Genomic DNA, 19924 nt, shown 5'->3' with positions numbered 1-19924 from the left:
TCTCTACTGGCGGGAAAATGACGTCACTCCACCATCACAAGACCATTACCTCAAGTCCAGTATAGCTTCAACACCTGTCACATGACAAGTACACCACTGTCACGTGTCACGGGTACATAACACTAGAAAAAACCTTCAGAAACAGTGGAAGCATGGGATTTATATGGACACATGCAAACACTTAGAAACACGTATGGAACACACACAAAATGCTGGAGGAACTCAGCAGGCCTGGCAGCATCTATGGAGAAGAATACAGCTGACGTTTCGGGCCAGAGATGCTGCCTAGCCTGCTGAGTTCCTTCAGCATTTTGTGTGTGTTGATTGGATTTTCTACATCTGTAGATTTTTCTCTTGTTTGTCATTGAAACACATGCGATCTTGCCCAAGGGAAGTCAAAGATGGCATAAAAGCAAACAAATGGAATGGAATAGAGCAAGCATCAATGGGAAGTTGAGAACTGGGAAGTTTTTAAAAACCAACAGAAAGCAACTAAAAAGCAATATTGAGAGAAACGATGAATTATGAAGTTAAACTGGCCAATAATATCAAAGTTTTTTAAAGAGAAATAAAGCATAAAAAAGAGACAAGAGAGGATATTAGTCAGCTGGAATTTACAATGGAGAGGTAGCATTAGGGAACAAAGAAATGGCAGATTAACTTAATAAGCAGTTTGCATTAGTGTTCACTGTGGAAAACACCAGCAGTATGGCAGAAATTTGAGAGTATCAAGTATTTTAAGACATAAGACATAAGACAAAGGAGCAGAAGTCGGCCATTTGGTCCATCGAGCCTGCCATTCAGCCCATCGACTCTGCTCCGCCATTTTATCATGAGCTGATCCATTCTCCCATTTAGTCCCATTCCCCCGCCTTCTCACCATAACCTTTAATGCCGTGACTACTCAGACACCTATCAATCTCTGCCTTAAATACACCCAATGACTTGGCCTCCACTGCCACCCGTGGCAACAAATTCCATAGATTCACCACCCTCTGGCTAAAATTTTTTTTCTCATCTCTGTTCTGAATGGGCGCCCTGCAATCCTCAGATCATGTCCTCTCGTACTAGACTCCCCCACCATGAGAAACATCTTTGCCACATCCACTCTCTCCATGCCTTTCAACATTCCAAATGTTTCTATGAGGTCCCCCTCATTCTTCTAAACTCCAAGGAGTACAGTCCAAGAGCGGTCAAACGTTCCTCATAGGTTAACCCTAACATTACTATTCCTTAGGCGAAGGTGCTTGAGAAACTGAAAAGTCTAAAGGTAAATGAGTCACCGAGACCATATGGATTACACCCCAGGGTTTTGAAAGAGGTGGCTGAAGAGATTATGGAATCTTTCAAGAATAGCAAGATTCTAGAATGGTTCCAGAGGACTGGAAATTTGCAAATGGCACTCTACACTTCAAGATGGGAGAAGGCAGAAGAAAGGAAATTATAGACCAGTTATAAGAATCCTGCCGAAGGCCTCAGCCTGAAAGGCTGACTGTCCTGCTGAGTTCCTCCAGCATTTTGTGTGTTGCTTGAATTTCCAGCATCTGCAGGATACAGTTTATAGGTCAGTTATCCCTGACTTAAGTAGTTGAAAGGATGTATTACTAAGGATGAGGTGTCAAGGTACTTAGCGGCACAGGATAAAATAAGTCAAAGTCAGCGTGATTTCCTCAAGAGGAAATCTTGCCTGTCAAAGCTCTTGGAACTCTGTAAGGACAATGTAGAGCCAGTGGATGTTGGATTTTCAGATGCTGTTTGACAAGGTGCTGAACAAAAGACTGCTGAATAAGAAAAGAGCCCATGGTATTACAGGAATGATACTAGCCTGGCTAGAAGCTTGACTGATTTCCAGGAGGCAGATGGGGAACAAAGCGAACCTTTTCTGATTGGCTGCCGGTGACCAATGGTGTTCCACAGGGGTCTGTGCTGAAAATGCTTCTATGTACATTATGTATTAATACCTTGGATGACAGAATTAATGGTTCGGTGAGAAGTTTGCAGACAATACAAAGGGAGGTGGAGGGGCAGTTAGTGTTGAGAAAGCAGGGCGTCTGTACAAGGACTTAGATTGTGAGAATGGACAACAAAGTGGCAGATGGAATAGAGTATTGTGAAGTATTTGGTCATGCACTTTGTTAGAAGGAACAATGGCATAGACTATTTTATAAACAGGGAGAAAATTCAGAAATCAGAGGTGCAAAGGGACCTAGGAAACCTCGTGCAGAATTCCCTAAAAGTTAACTTGAAGTTTGGGTAGGTGGTAGAGAAGGCAAATGTGATGTTAGCATTCGTTTCAAGAGGACTAGAACATATGAACAAGGATGCGATGCTAACGCCAGACCACACTTTGAGTACTGTGAGCAGGTTTGGACCCCTTATCTAAGAAATGGTGCGCTGGCATTGGAGAGGGTCCGGAGGATGTGGAGAGAACGAATCTGGGAATGAAAGAGTTAACTTATGAGGAGTGTTTGATGGCTCTGTGTCTGTACTGACTGAAGTTTAGAAGAACGAGGGGGGAATCTCATTGAAACTTATCGAATATTGAAAGGCCTAGATGGAGTGGGCATGTAGAGGGTATTTCCTAGAGTTAGGACCAGAGGGCAAAGCCTAAGAATACAAGGACCCCCCCTTTCCAACAGAGATAAGGAGGAATTTTATTAGCTAGAGTGTAGTGAATCTATGGAATTCATTGCCACAGATGGGTTTGGAGGTGAAGTCACTGGGTATGTTTAAAATGGAGGTTAATAGGTTCTTGATTAGTCAGGGTGTCATAGAGAGAAGGAGGTTGAGAGGGATAATAAATGAACTATGATGAAATGGTGGAGCAGACTCAGTGGGCCAAATGACCTAATTCTACTCCTATGCCTTGTGATCTTATGGTCTAAATACTCCTCCACAGACATGTCAAAGGAATCTTGCTTAAAATATACAATAGCCTATAATCCCTATCAGAGTGTCTGATATATTCTGATAGGTCCATATTTTCTCCAATTACTTGAGGAAATTCATCATAAATATGGCCCTTTTTCAACATACAGTATCCTAACACTACAAAGCCCAAAAGAAGCACATTCCCTGCCTATGTATTATGAAGGGAAAATTCTTTGATTCCTTAATGTCCAATGGGATAAGATATTATTGGAGTCCCAGAACAAGTTATTATAGACTATAGATATTCATGTCAATGGTTAATGTTTACTGGATGCAGTCTCACACAGATAAAACTGTTACAAAGCACATAGACAATAACAAAAGTAATTTGTATGTGGATCTGCAGGTTGGGCAGCATCTGTGAAGCAAGAGGCGAAGTTAAAATCTTTTGTCAGTAGTATTTCAGACTGGAAAAATGGGAAAAAACGTATTGGGAAAGACCAGAAGATAATGGAGCAGAATTAGGCCATTTTGCACATTGAGTCTGCTCTGCCATTTCATCATGGCTGATCCATTTCCCTCTCAGCCCCAATCTCCTGCCTTCTCCCCGTAATCCTTCAGGCCCTGACGATTCAAGAATCCATCAATCTCTGCCTTTAATCTACCCAATGACTTGACCTCCATAGTTGCCATAAATTCCTCCTTATTTTCGTTCTAAATCGACGTCCCTCTATTCTGAGGCTGTGTTCTTTGGTCTTAAGCTCTCCCATCATAGGAAACATCTGCTGCACATCCACTCTACTGAGGACCTTCAACATTCAGTAGGTTTCAATGAGATCCTCCCCTCATACTTCTGAACTCCAGTGAGTACAGGCCCAAAGCTATCAAGTGCTCCTGATAAAAGTGGAACATTGGCATGTTTTTGCCGCATATACCAAGACACATTGAAAACCTGCCTTGCATACCATTCCTACAAACCGATTCTTTACAACATTGCATCGAGGTAGCCCAGGGTAAAACCATAACAGTGCAGAACAGAATGTTACAATTTTAGAGGCTGTGGAGTGCAGGTAGACAATCAGGTGCAAGGTCATAATGAGATGCACAGTGAGGTCAATAGTTCATCTTATTGTAAAAGTAAATTATTCGATTGTCTTATAAGTGTGGTAGAAGCTGTCCTGGATCCTGTTGGTATGTGCTTTAAGGCTTTTTTTTATCTTCTGGCTGAAGGGAGGGTGCAGAAGAGAGAATTCCTGGGGTGGGTGGGTCTTGGGTTATGCCGGCTGCTTTATCAGGCAGTGAGAAGTATAGCCAGTCCATGGAGAGGAGGTTTCTGTGATAACGTTGATGCCTGTGCAAACTCTTGCAGTCCCGGGCTGAGCAGTTGCACATCTAAAAATAATAGAGTGCCGACTAAAGTGCTACAGTCATAGCGAAAGTGCAGGGCAGGGAGACAGTGAGGTGAAAGGTCACAACGCAGTACACCTGGAGATCATATAGAGACTGAGAACAGAGAAAGGAGGGACAGGGTTCCAACCAAGGCTGTCCGTGTAACAGAAATGTTGTCATTTACAGTTGATCTGTTGATTTAAGAGGTGAACGAAGGCAGTCAAGAGAAAAATGCAATCTTGATAATCGTAGCGGTATCGAGCAGACCAAGTAACATACGTGGAGGGAAAAACAAAGTTCTGTCCAATCAGGGAGGAGTCGACATAATATCCACTTCAGGACAACCAGACTCAAAAAACAGTTACTTTCCCCAAGCAGTAAGGCTGATCAACACCTCTACCCACTAACCCACCCCTCCACCACTACTTTATCATTTCCTGTCAGAGTCAACTTTGTACAGACAATCCTGTGCCTAGTCACTTCATGTACATAAAATCGATCAATCTGTACAAGCTATCTTGTGTATTTATATTTCTTGTGTTTTTTTTAATTATTGTGCTCTTTATTGTGTTTTTGCATGCTACATCAGAGCTGGAGAACTATTATTTTGTTCTCCTTTACGCTTGCGTACTGGAAAAAACATTAAGCAATCCTGAATATAAAGCTTGGATAAATAACCCAGTTTTTCACGGATAAGCCCTGTGGTACAAAACCATAATGTGGCCTTAATACTCAGACTATTTATTTTCGTTAATTATCAGAACGACTGTCAGAACCTTTCATAAGCAGTAATTCTACCTCTGTGGACACCGACATTGCACTGGTTTGCCAAACATCTGTGGGAATTCCACATTCCGTTCTCTGGATGAAAGATAATGAAGTGATAACCAATGGCCAGTACCAATTCATGGAAGACAATTGCACGTTACTGATTTCTCAAGCCGAGAAATCGGACTGCGGGATATACTCCTGCGTAATGGAAAACGCAGTGAGCAAAGTGAACAACTCTTACCAGCTTTATGTTTACGGTGAGTGAAATCTATTTCTTGTTGAAAATCAATCCATATACCTTTCCACTGGACTCAAAAGAAATTCAAGAATACACTGTGTGTTGTCACAGACACTTACATGGGAGTTCCCCAAAGTTGCCTTGAAGTTCCTGTTGAGAAGAAATGAGGCGCCAGAGTAGTGGTTAGCATGACACTCTTAAAGCTCAGGTCATCAGAGCCTGGAGTTCAGTTCCGGCGCCGTCTGTAAGGACTTTCAAAGTTGTCACGTGACACATAGATTTCCTCTAGGTGCTCAAAGACATACCAGTTTGTAGGTTAATTGGTCACTAAACAGTCTTGTAATGAGGCTACTGTTAAATAGGTGGGTTGCTGGCTGGAGCCGATTATCAGGCATTTAGACTGCCTGTTCCTTTCTCTATCCCGAAATTAATGAAAATAAATTTTTAAAAAGATTTGGTTTTGTCCACTTTCAGAGTATACATTACTTTTTGTAGATACTATAGAAACATAGAAAACCTACAGCACAATAGAGGCACACAATACAATGCTGTGCCAAAATGCACTTACTTTAGAAATTAGCTAGGGTTACACATAGCCCTATTCTATTCTAAGCTCCATGTACCTATCCAGGAGTCTCTTAAAAGACCCTATTATATCCACCTCTACCACCATCACCAGAAGCTCATTCCACACACTCACCACCCTCTGTGTAAAAATAACTTGCAATTCCTCTGTACCTACTTCCAAGCACCTTAAAACTGTGCCTTCTCATGTTAGTCATTTCAGCCCTGGGAAAAAGCCTCTGACTATCCACGCGATCAATGCCTCTCATCATCTTATACACCTCTATAAGGTCTCTTTTCATCCTCCGTCGCTCCAAGGAGAAAAGGCTGAGTTCACTCAACCTATTCTTATAAGGCATGCTCCCTAATCCAGGCAACATCCATGTATATCTCCTCTGCACCCTTTCGATGGCTTCGACATCCTTCCTGTAGTGAGGCGACCAGAAATGAGCACAGTACTCCAAGTGGGGTCTGACCAGGGTTCATTATAGCTGTAACACTACCTTTTGGCCTTTAAACTCAATCCCATGGTTGATGAAGGCCAATGCACCGTATACCTTCTTTACTACAGAGTCATCCTGCACAGCAGTTTGAGTGTCCTATGGACTCAGACTCCAAGTTCCTTCTGATCCTCCACACTGCCAAGAGTCTTACCATCAATACTAAATTCTGCCATCATATTTGACCTACTAAAATGACCACCTCACACTTATCTGGGTTGAACTCCATCTGCCACTTCTCAGTCCAGATTTGTATCATATCGATGTCCCACTGTAAACTCTGACAGCCCTCCACACTATCCACAACACCCCCAACATTTGTATCATCAGCAAATTTACTGACTCATCCCTCCACTTTCTCATCCTGGTCACTTATAAAAATCATGAAGGGGACTAAGAACAGATCCCTGAGGCACACCACTGGTCACCGACCTCGAAGCAGAATACGACCCATCTACAACCACTCTTTTCCTTCTGTGGGCAAGCCAGTTCTGGATCTACAAAGCAATGTCCCATTGGATCCCATGCCTCCTTACTTTCTCAATAAGCCTTGCATGGGGTACCTTATCAAATGCCTTGCTGAAATCCATATACACTACATCTACTGCGCTTCCTTCATCAATGTGTTTAGTCACATCCTTAAAAAATTCAATCAGGCTCGTAAGGCACAACCCGCCCGTGACAAAGGCCATGCTGACTATTCCTAAACATATTATACCTTTCCAAATGTTCATAAACCCTGCCTCTCAAGATGTTTTCTATCAGCTTACCAACCACTGAAGTAAGACTCACTGGTCTATAATTTCCTGGGCTATCCCTACTCCCTTTCTTGAATAAGGGAACAACATCCACAACCTTCCAATCCTCCGGAACCTCTCCCTTCCCCATTGATGATGCAAAGATCATCACCAGAGGCTCAGCAATCTCCTTCCTCACCTCCCACCGTAGCCTGAACATCTCATCCGGTTCCAGTGACCTATCCAACGTGATGCTTTTCAAAAGCTCCAGCACATCCTCGTTCTTAATATCTATATGCTCAGGCTTTTCAGTCTGCTGTAAGACATCCCTACAATCACCAAGATCTTTTTCTGTAGTGAATACTGATGCAAAGTATTTATTAAGTAGCTCTGCTACCTCCTCCGGTTCCATACACACATCTCCACTGTCACACTTTATTGGTCCTATTCTCTCATGTCTTACCCTCTTTCTCTTCGCATACTTGTAGAATGCATTGGGGTTTTCCTTAATTCTGTCCACCAAGGCCTTCTCATGGCCCCTGCTGGCTCTCCTAATTTAATTCTTAAGCTTATTCCTGCTGGCCTTATAATCTTCTCAATCTCTATTATTACCTAGTTTTTGAACCTTTTGTAATCCTTTCTTTTCTTCTTGACTAGATTTTGAAAAGCCTTTGTACACCATAGTTCCTGTACCCTACCATCCTTTCCCTGTCTCATTGGAACATACCTATACAGAACTCCACGCAAATATCCCCTGAACATTTGTCACATTTCTTATGTACATTTCCCTGAGAACATCTATTCCCAATTTATGCTTCCAAGTTCCTGCCTGATAGCCTCATGTTTCCCCTTACTCCAGTTAAGTGCTTTCCTGTCTGTTCCTATCCCTCTCCAATGCTATCGTAAAGGAGATAGAATTGTGATTACTATCTCCAAAATGCTCTCTCACTGAGAGATCTGACACCTGGCCAGGATCATTTCCCAATATCAGATCAAGTCAGCCTCTCCTCTTGTAGGTTTATCTACATATTGTGTCAAGAAACCTTCCTGAACACACCTAACAAACTCTATCCCATCTAATCCCCTTGCTCAAGGGACATGCCAATCAATATTTGGGAAATTAAATTTTCCCACCACCATTACCTTGTTATTATTACACCTTTCAGAATCAGTCTCCCTATCTGTTCCTCGATATTACTTTTATTATTGGGTGGTCTATAAAAAACACCCAGTAGAGTTATTGACCCTTTCCTGTTCCACCCACAGAGACTCAGTAGACAATCCCGCCATGACTTCCTCCTTCTCTGCAGCCATGCATTATCTCTGATCAACAGAGCCACGACCCCACCTCTCTTGCCTTCCTCCCTGTCCTCTCTGAAACATCTATAGCCTGGCACTCCAAGAAACCATTCCTGCCTTCTAACTCTCTGTAATGGCCACAACAACAAACCTCTGAATACTGGTCCATGCTCTAAGCTTATCTGCTTTGGTCATAATGCATTAAATAGACACATCTCAAACCATTGGTCTGAGCACATCCCTTCTCTATCACCTGCCTATCCTCCCTCTCGCACTGTCTCCAAACTTCCTCTATTTGTAAGCCAACCGACCATTCCTCCATCTCTTCAGTTCAGTTCACACCCCCCCCCCCAGCAATTCTAGTTTAAACTCTCCCCAATAACCTTAACAAACCTCCCTTCCAGGATATTGGTCCCCCTTGGATTCAAGTGCACCTGTCCTTTCTGTACAGGTCTCGCCTACCCCAAAAGAGGTCTCAGTGATTCAGAAACCTGAATCCCTGCCCCCTGCTCCAATCCCTCAGCCATGCATTTATCCTCCACCTGATCCTATTCCTATACTCACTGTACGTGGCACAGGCAGTAATCCTGAGATTACTACCTTTCAGGTCCTGCTTCTCAACTTCCTTTCTAACTCCCTGTAGTCTGTTTTCAGGACCTCCTCCCTTTTCCTACCAATATGTGCCATGAAGGGCTGTTCTCCTTCCCACTTCAGGATATCATGGACACGATCAGAAACATCCCGGATCCTGGCACCTGGGAGGCAAACTACCATCGGTGTTTCTTTCCTGCGTCACAGATTCGCTTATCTGACCCCCTAACTATAGAGTCCCCTATCACTGCTGCCATCCTCTTCCTTTCCCTACCCTTCTGAGCCACAGGGCCAGACTCTGCGCCAGAGGCACAGCCACTGTTGCTCCCCCCAGATAGGCCATCCCCAACAGTACTCAAACAGGAGTACTTAGGGTTAAGGGGTCAGCTACTGGGGTACTCTCTAGTATCTGACTCTTGCCCTTCCCTCTCCTGACTATAACCCACTTATCTGTGTCCCAAGGCACCGGTGTGACTACCTGCCTGTAGCTCCTATCTGTCAGCTCCTCACTCTCCCTGAGCAGATGAAGGTCATCGAGCTGTATCTCCAGTTCCCAAATGCAGTCCCTAAAGAGCTGCAGCTTGACGCAGTTGGCGCAGATGTCGCCATCTGGGGTGCTGGGAGTCTCCCAGACATCCCACATCTGACACCCAGTACAGAACACCGGCCTCACAGATATTCTTCCTATTCCTATTCTTCACAGGTATCCTACCTCGCCTCGACCTGTTACCGCCTAAGCCCTGTTGAGCCAAAACCCTCCTACTCTGTGTCCCTCTATTCGAGCACCCGCTCTATAAAGTTGTCTTCATTTAAAACTCTTTTCGCTGTTCTAACTCACTAACGTCCACATGCTTGTGCAGTTGTGCCTCGATCAAAGAGAGAGAGCGTAGAGGAGATTTACAAGGATGTTGCCTGGATTGGAGGGCGTACCTTATGAGAAAAAGTTGAGTTTGCTTGGCCTTTTCTCCTTGGAGACGGGGGATGAGGGGTGACCTGATAAGAGGTGTATAAGACGATGAGGGGCATTGATCATGTGGATAGCCAGAGGCTTTTTCCCAGGGCTTAAATGGCTAACATGAGGAAGCATAATTTTAAGGAGCTTGGAAATAGGTACCGAGGGGATGTCAGGGGTAAGTTTTTCACACGGAGAGTGGTGGGTGCGTGGAATGAACTTCCAGCAGTGGTGGTGGAAGCGGATTCAACAGGGTCTTTTCAGAACCTCTTGGATAGATACTGGAGCTTAGTAAAATAGAGGGCTATGCGCTAGGGAAATTCTAGGCAGTTTCTAGAGTAGGTTGTATGGTCGGCACAACAATGTGGGCCAAAGGGCCTGTAACGTGCCGTGAATTTCTATGTTCTATGTTATTCTACACAGGGTGGAAAAGTGGATAGAAAATCATAGACCCAAGAGATTCTGCCGATGCCGAAAATCCACACAAAATGCTGGAGCAACTCAGCAGCTCAGGCAGCATCCTGACGAAGGGTGTCATTCTCAAATATTGACTCTATTCCTTTTCCTAGATGTGGCTTGTCCTGCTGAATTGCTCCAGAATTTAGTGTGTGTTACTCTGAGAAGAAAATCACATTTTTAAGTTAGTATTTTAGAGAATGTGCATCTTTCACATAACTTGCTAGTGTGGAAATCTTCCCATTGTTTTCACATACCTCCAAGCGTTAAGTTCAGCTGAGAACACTGGGAACTGCTGATAAAAGTATCCTTTCTGAAATCGAGTTCACGATAAAATTAGCATCAAAGGATCCCAACAAAAGGCCTGATGTTGGTAATGAAAATTTCATCCCACAAAATATATTTCTGAGGGCTGAGTCTTGGAATAGGTTGAAAGCTTCATCTACATTGGACTCTCGCCCAGGGAAGGTGGGAACTGTACAGTAGAGACAGCTTACACTTGAATGTGAGTGGGATTAATATCTAAACAAGAAGGTTTACTAATTCAGCACAGGGAGTGGGGGGGGGGGGGGGGTGTGTGGCTAAACTAGAGTTACAGGGTGATGGGAACCAGACTGCCAGAACAGATAGTGGAGAAGTTATGGAGACAGATGTTGTTAAGCCCTCAGACAAGGTCAGGAATCAAAAGGTTGAGCATGGCGTGACTAATGTCATACTTATTTAGCCAAGTCTTAATGCTACTTTTGTGGAATATGGTTTGTACAAAAACTTGTTGCAAATGTTTTTGTGCAAAACCATATAAACCATATAATGAGCAAACACGAGGAAATCTGTAGATGCTGGGAATTCAAACAACACACACAAAATGCTGGTAGAACACAGCAGGCCAGGCAGCATCGATAGGGAGAAGCGCTGTTGACGTTTCGGGCCGAGACCCTTCCTCCTGATGAAGGTTCTCGGTGCGAAACATCAACAGCGCTTCTCCCTATCGATGCTGCCTCCCACAGACCCCGGTATAAAGGCGATTCAGGCCTGAGCCCGGCCCTCAGTCTCCAGGATGTAGTATGGTGGTCAACTACTGCTTGTTCTTTCTTCCAGTCAATAAAAGCCGATATCTCGCCTTCATGTCTCAGAGAGAGTTATTGATGGTGCATCAACCATACAACAATTACAGCACGGAAACACGCCATCTCAGTCCTTCTAGTCCGTGCCAAACATGTACTGTCATTTAGTCCCACCGAACTGCACTCAGTCCATAACCTTCTATTCCTTTTCTGTCCATATACCTATTACCTTTCTTGGATTTACTGTGTATGCCCACAAGAAAATGAATCTCAGCGTTTTACATGGTGACAGGTATGCACTGTGATAATAAATTTATTTTGAACTTTTGACATTGATGTTAATGCGACAGAAGTGTGTCTGAAGTAAAATACAGAAACTTGAGGAACTCAGCAGGTCAGGAACGGAAATGGGAGTTTCAGGCCAAGCTCCCTTATCAGGACAAGGGTTTGAGATAAGATAAGGTGCTTATTTTAGTGGTGGAGACAGTTGCAGCCGCTGATCCGCTCCTCTGTTTTCTACGTTGTTGTGAATACTTGAGGTGACAAATTCTGGATATAATTCCACAATAAATGGCATTTGAACTTCAAACTGACTGAAGACCAGATGCTTTTGTCTTCCCCATAACACACCCCTGCTTGATGCTAGATCATGTGCTTGATAAGTATGAGGAAATTCCCAGTGAGTCATTTCAGATGGTGTTGAAATAAGCATATAACCATGACAACACAGAAACAGGTCATTGCGGCCCTTCCAGTCTGTGCCAAATGCTTACTGTCATCTAGTGAAGCTTTTGTTGGAACTTTTCAGCTTCGGTAGGAAAATTTGTTGAAAATGTTTGTGCTCCATTATCACCTGCTTTATTTGTGTTGGCGATAGAGCCATTAGCTGAACTGATCAGAATGGACCCAGATATTAAGGGTTTTAGAGTTAACCAAGAAGAATACAAGATCAACTTATTTGCTGATGATGTTCTACTTTATCTAACAAACCCATTGCAATCGTTGCGTAAATTATCCTATAGATTAGAAGAATATGGGAAAGTATCAGGTTACAAAATAAACTGGGACAAAAGTGAAATTTTACCTCTTACTAAAGGAGACTATAATCAATGTCGATCAATAACCCAGTTTAGATGGCCGGCAAATGGTATAAAATATTTAGGTATAAGAGTCGATAATGATATAAAAAACATATACAAATTAAATTATTTACCACTATTGAAAAAAATTCAAGAAGATCTTGATAAATGGATGGTATTACCAATAACATTAGTAGGTAGAGTAAATACCATAAAAATGAATATATTCCCTAGATTACAATACTTATTTCAATCACTACCAATACAATTACCCCAGAAGTTTTTTCAAGAGCTGAATAAATATGTGAGGAAGTTTCTTTGGAAAGGTAAGATGTCAAGAATATCGTTGGAAAAATTGACATGGAAATTTGAGCTAGGAGGGTTACAACTTCCAAATTTTAAGAATTATTATAAAGCAAATCAACTTAGATTTATTGCATCCTTTTTTGAGAAAGACAAACCGGCGTGGATCAGAATAGAACTAGATAAAATAGGAGAAAACATACCAGAAGACTTTATATATAAATGGGAATCTAAATGGATACGGGAAAAGAAAGAATCTCCTATATTAAAACATTTGATTGATTTATGGAATAAGATAAATGTTGACGATGAGACAAAGAAATCCTTATTAGCAAAGAGATCTTTAATCCAAAATAGACTTATTCCTTTTACAATGGATAATCAACTTTTATATAATTGGTTTCAAAAAGGGATTAGATATATAGGAGATTGTTTTGAAGGAGGTATATTAATGTCATTTGATCAATTAAAGAATAAATATAAAGTATCAAACAACACTCTTTTTTGTTACTTTCAACTAAGGGCTTACTTAAGAGAAAAGCTAGGTCAAACAATGTTACTACCGAAACCCAATGAAATAGAAACTTTAATTCAAAAAGGAAAGATTAAAAAATTTATCTCTTGTATGTATAATTTGATTCAAAAACAGGCAATTAAACAAGGAGTCCATAAGTCAAGACAAAAATGGGAAAGTGATTTGAATATCAAAATTGAAGAAAAAAACTGGTCAAGACTATGTCTTGAGAGTATGACAAATACAATAAACGTTCGATTAAGATTAGTGCAATACAATTTTTTACATCAACTATATATTACACCACAAAAAATAAACAAATTAAACCCAAATCTATCTGATCAGTGTTTTCGATGTAACCAAGAAATTGGTACTTTTTTACATTCTACTTGGTCTTGCTCCAAAATTCAACCTTTTTGGACAAATTTAAGAGTTTTACTGGAACAAATCATTGGAATACAACTTCCACACAACCCAACATTACTTTTACTAGGTAATATTGAAGGGATAAAACCGATATCCAGATTGAATAAATATCAGAAAGAATTTATAAAAATTGCATTGGCAGTAGCCAAAAAAGCTATTGCAGTGACTTGGAAATCGGATACATATCTAAGTATAGATCGTTGGAAGAACGAAATTTATGGCTGTATTCCACTTGAAAAAATCACTTACAATTTAAGAGATAAATATGAAACATTTTTGAAAATTTGGCGCCCTTATTTACAAAAGACAGGATTAAATATATAGGTGCTCCGAAGATGAAATAATTGGTTACTTGGGGAAAGAAATAAATGCATACACCAAAGTTATTACGAACTCCGTGGAGCGTGTGGGGATCTTCCAATATCCAGGCATTCCTTTTTTTTTTTCTCTTTCTTTTTTTTTAGGGATGTTAGGGGGGAGGGGTTAAGGGGAGGGGGGCTGGGTAACATTTTTTTTTCTCATACACTTTTATTTTGTAACTATTTGAAAACAATAAAAAAAGTTTAAAAAAAAAAAAAAAAAAAAAATGTTTGTGCAAAACCATATAAACCATACAACAATTACAGCACGGAAACAGGCCATCTAGTACCTTCTAGTCCGTGCCGAACGCTTACTCTCACCTAGTCCCACAGACCTGCTCTCAGCCCATAACCCTCCATTTCTTTTCTGTCCATATACCTATTATCTTTCTTGGATTTACTGTGTATGCCCACAAAAAATGAATCTCAGCATTTTACATGGTGATTTTCCTGCTGAAGTAGGAACAAATATTCCTACTGTCAACTTAGTCAAGGGATATGGGGAGAAGGCAGGAATGGGGTACTGATTGTGGATGATCAGCCATGATCACATTCAATGGCAGTGCTGGCTTGAAGGGCCGAATGGCCTACTTCTGCACTTATTGTCTATCGTCTATAGTCCCACCAACCTGCACTCAGCCCATAACCTTCCATTCCCTTCCTGTCCATATACCTATCCAATTTTTTTTTAAATGACAATATTGAACCTGCCTCTACCACTTCTACTGGAAGCTCATTCCATACAGCTACCACTCTGTGAGTAAAGAAGCTTCCCATTGTGTTACCCCTAAACTTTTGCCCCCAACTCTCAACTCATGTCCTCTTGTTTGTATCTCTCCTACTCTCAATGGAAAAAGCCTATCCACGTCAACTCTATCTATTCCCCTCATAATTTTAAATACCTCTATCAAGCCCCCCCCCCCCCTCAACCTTCTATGCTCCAAAGAACAAAGACCTAACTTGTTCAACCTTTCTCTGTAACTTAGGTGCTGAAACCCAGGTAACATTCTAGTAAATCTCCTCTGTACTTTTTCTATCTTGTTGATATCTTTCCTATAATTCGGTGACCAGAACTGTACACAATACTGCAAATTTGGCCTCACCAATGCAATTTTAACATTACATCCCAACTCCTATACTCAATGCTCTGATTTATAAAGGCCAGCATATCAAAAGCTTTCTTCACCACCCTGTCCACATGAGATTCCACCTTCAGGGAACTATGCACCATTATTCCTAGATCACTCTGTTCTACTGCATTCTTCAATGCCCTGCCATTTACCATGTATGTCCTATTTAGATTATTCCTACCAAAATGTAGCACCTCACACTTATCAGCATTAAACTCCATCTGCCATCTTTTAGCCCACTCTTCTAACTGGCCTAAATTTCCCTGCAAGCTTTGAGAACCTACTTCATTATCCACAACGCCACCTATCTTAGTATCATCTGCATACTTACTAATCCAATTTACCACCAAATCATCCAGATCATAAATATTTTTATTGTTCTGTGCATTGTGTTGGCATTTATCTTTATATTGGACATGACATTCAGTACAACATACTGATAGAGCTCTTTGACAACTTCATTCTTTCCTTATCATCCAATCTGCTTTCACCATCCTTTCAGGTATTGAATTTTGGATCAGAAGAACTCACAGCTTAAACAAGTCTGCTCTGTGATTTTTTTCCCCATGGTTTACCTTAAATTTGTATCCACTAGTTGCAGACCCCATCCTTTCATCAAAATTCCTCACAATTTTAATTACTTTCAGTAAATCCAAGTAGTAAATTTATTATCAAAGTACATATATGTCATCATATACTTCCCTGAGATCGCCCTTTTGCCCTTTCTACTCTGAGTGTTCATAGTTGTGGTTTTGAGAGAAACACATTCCTGTAGCAATTTGCAATGTTGTTTTGAACTAAAATGTTTAATATTCACTCTTTCAGGTTTATCAACTCTGCAACTCTCTACCTTGAATCTGTCCATTGTAGCACTAATTTTTGGAGTTGCTGTCCTCATCGGCATAATAAATTTATGTTTGCATGAAAAAGACACAATAAGTAAGAGGACTTTGTTATTTGTACTGTTGAAATTTTTAAATGTATTACATCTTAAACATTGAGCCCTGTATAAATTGGTTTATGACATCCAAATGATCTTAAATTCTTGTCTTTGGGTGTGAAGCAATAGTTTGAGTGTGTGGATGATCTGTGTTTGCAAAGGCTGTGGACCTTAAGACCAGGGGTTCCCAGCCTTTTTTTGCCATGAGCCCCTACCATTAACCGAGGGGCGGGTGGTGTCCATGGACCCCAGGTTGGAAACCCCTGCTTAAGACCATAAGACATAGGAGTAGAATTGGGCCATTCAGCCCATCATGTCTTCTCCGCCATTCATTCATGAATGAATTGTTTCCCCCATCAAACCCATTCTCCTGCCTTCTCTCTGTAACCTTTGACACCCTTACCAATCAAGAAATTATTAACTTTTGCTTTAAATATACCCAAAGACTTGGCCTCCACAACAGTCTGTGGCAATGAATTCCACAGATTCATCCTCTGGCTAGAACCAGATTTGATCACAGCTTTCAAGTGGCATTAGATCAATAGAAAAAGTTTATAAGAATAAACTGAAAATGGCTCTCAATTTGAATTTCTCGATCAGAATTGGTTTATTATTAATGAGGTACAGTGTTCATACAGATTGAATCATTACAGAGTACATTGAGGGTGGCACAAGGTAAAATGGTAACAGATGCAGAATAAAGTGTAACAGCTATAAAGAAATTGCAGCACAGATGAACAATAAGCTGCAAGATCATAACGAGGTAGACTGTGAAGTCAAGAGTCCATTTTAATGTACCAGTGAAAAATTCAATAGTTTTATTGCAAGCAAGTAGAAGCTGTCCTCGTGCCTGGTTCGTGCTTTCAGGCTTTTGTATCTTCTGCCCAATGGGGGAGGGAGGAGCGAGAATGGCTCCTTAATTATGCTGGCTGTCTTACTAGGCAGTGGGAAGCGTAGACAAAGTCTATGGGGGAGAGTTGAACATGTTGCTTTTCAATTAAAAAGTAGACAGGACCAGATAACTGAGCAATTTCTGAATGCTAACGTTGTATGATCCTAGGTGTAATGTTGAAATGGAATGCTTGTTTTTTCCAGCTCTTCACTTGCAGAGATTGATGCTGCTATTTCCCCTTTGTGCCGGAGCACTTTCGCTCATCGTTCTCTTCGCTGCTATTTTGTGCTGGGGAGCAACTGCAGGTACAGTATGTGCATCTGTTTCTCTCTTAGCTGATAACTTTTTATATAATCTCGTAGGTAGAATAGTATAGTGAGCATTTAGTATAGGAGCACATCTACAAGGAGTCCTGCCACAAGTAGGCAGCATCCGTCATCAAGAACCCCCACCGTCCAGGCCATGCTCTCTTCTCTCTCAACCGTTGGGAAGGAGGTGCAGGAGCCTTGGGTCAGGTACAGTCATTACCCATCAACCACCGGGTTCCTGAACCAGCACAGACAACTTCACTCACTTCAACAGTAAACTGATTCCACAACCTTTGGTTTCACTTTCAAGTACTCCCCAACTCATGCCCTCAATATATCCATCTACGTATCAATTCTTATGGCTTTTTCCATTTGTCGTTCTTTCTGCATAATTTTTCATTGATTCCATTGTATTTCTTTGTTCTACTGTGAATCCCAACAAGAATACGACACATACACACTTTGACAATAAGTTTACTTTGAAGATAAGTGTGGTCAAAATCCTGCACTTTCTATTTGTAACTGTTACATTACAGGATTTTCCTTGGTTGCCATAACATTGAACCACGTAATTCCTTTGTCATACCCTCTCTTTCCTGATTTAAATGTGCTCCCTTGGCAATGGTTTCAGTTGGTTTCATATCTCCTTCAGGAGTGTTTGCATCAGATCATGTTTCATAGCACTTATACAGGGATTTGGGTTACTTTACTATCTTGTATATGCTCTTTAATTACAGCTGAAAGAGGTGGTGATAACCAACAGTTAACCATGAAGGAATAATGTGGTTTATACAGTTCTTTTCACTTCTTTCCTGCTGAAGAAGTATTTTTGAATGTGGAAACAACTAACACTGAATTAATTTCAAGTGAAAATTCAAAGTAAACTTATTATCAACATACTTATATGCCACCATTTACTACTGAGATTCATTTTCATGCAGGCATTATTAGTAGAACAGCGAATGCAATAGAATTAATGAAATCAATGATACACACAAACACTGACAAACAACCAATGTGCACTGAAGACAAACTGGCCAAATATAAAAAAAATAAACAAATGAATAAATAAATAAATAAATAAATTAATAATACTGAGAGCATCAGAATCAGATTTAATATCACCAGCCTGTGTCATGAAATTTGTCAACTTTGTGGCAGTAATACAATTCAATACATAATAATAGAAAATACCTATAAATTACAGTGTGTGAATGTATAATATATTAGTCAGGTGAAGTTTATTGGCATTTAACAGCATATAATGTATAGAAAAGAAATGTTTCTTTGAGCTAGGGTGTAAAACACAACACTTGGTTACTTGTGAAGGGGAGGATAAAATCTACAGATTAATCACAGATAAATAAGAAGCGAAGTGCATTAATATTAAATATCGAAAGGCACAGAACAGTTTAACCTGTGACAGTTTGAATACGATGCGGCCAGAAATTTAGTATATAATGGCTGGGGGAAATAACTGGTTCTCATCTTGACTAATAAATAAAATAGTTAAAGTAGTGCAAAAATAGAATTTTTAAAAAGTAGTGCTGTAGTGTTCATGGGTTCAATGTCTGTTCAGAAAGTGGATGGTAGAGGGGAAGAAACTGTTGCTGAATTACTGAGCATGTGCCTTCATGCTTCTGTACCTCCTTCCTGGTGGTAGCAATGAGAACAAGGCATTACCTGGGTGGTGGGGTCCTTAATGATGGACGCCACCTTTTTGAGGCACCGCTACTTGAAGATGTCCTGGATAATATGGAGATTAGTTCCCATGATGGAGCTGACTAAGTTTACAACTCCCTGCAGCTTGCTTTGATCCACCCCCATACCAGTTGGAATGTTCTCCACGATATATATGTAGAAACTTTGGTGACATAGCAAACATCCTTGAACTCTTCAAAAGTCCTTGAAAGATAGATAGATAGATAGATAGATAGATAGATAGATAGATAGATAGATAGATACTTTATTCATCCCTATGGGGAAATTCAACCTTTTTTCCAATGTCCCATACACTTGTTGTATCAAAAACTAATTACATACAATACTTAACTCAGTAAAAATATGATATGCATCTAAATCACTAACTCAAAAAGCATTAATAATAGCTTTAAAAAAAAAAGTTCTTAAGTCCTGGCGGTTGAATTGTAAAGCCTAATGGCATTGGGGAGTATTGACCTCTTCATCCTGTCTGAGGAGCATTGCATCAATAGTAACCTGTCGCTGAAACTGCTTCTCTGTCTCTGGATGGTGCTATGTAGAGGATGTTCAGGGTTTTCCATAATTGACCGTAGCCTACTCAGCGCCCTTCGCTCAGCTACCGATGTTAAACTCTCCAGTACTTTGCCCACGACAGAGCCCGCCTTCCTTACCAGCTTATTAAGACGTGAGGCGTCCCTCTTCTTAATGCTGCCTCCCCAACATGCCACTACAAAGAAGAGGGCGCTCTCCACAACTGACCTATAGAACATCTTCAGCATCTCACTACAGACATTGAATGACGCCAACCTTCTAAGGAAGTACAGTCGTCTCTGTGCCTTC

General features: G+C 40.9%; 1 protein-coding gene across 2 annotated transcripts in view; it reads left to right on the top strand.

Annotated features, from left to right (window-relative positions):
- The window catches only part of LOC140718851 (uncharacterized), a 79180-nt gene that overhangs the window by 22667 nt on the left and 36589 nt on the right, over positions 1–19924 (top strand). For both annotated transcript variants that reach the window (XM_073033086.1, XM_073033076.1), the window contains 3 exons: positions 5022–5288; positions 16069–16182; positions 17279–17380. In XM_073033086.1, the coding sequence (XP_072889187.1) occupies positions 5022–5288; positions 16069–16182; positions 17279–17380 (483 nt within the window). The remainder of the gene's footprint in view (positions 1–5021; positions 5289–16068; positions 16183–17278; positions 17381–19924) is intronic.

This window comes from Hemitrygon akajei, chromosome 2 (assembly GCF_048418815.1).
Source record: "Hemitrygon akajei chromosome 2, sHemAka1.3, whole genome shotgun sequence".
NCBI classification, from domain to species: Eukaryota; Metazoa; Chordata; class Chondrichthyes; order Myliobatiformes; family Dasyatidae; genus Hemitrygon; species Hemitrygon akajei.
The sequence above is the reverse complement of the archived record's forward strand: the minus strand, read 5'-3'. Positions and strand labels throughout refer to the sequence as shown.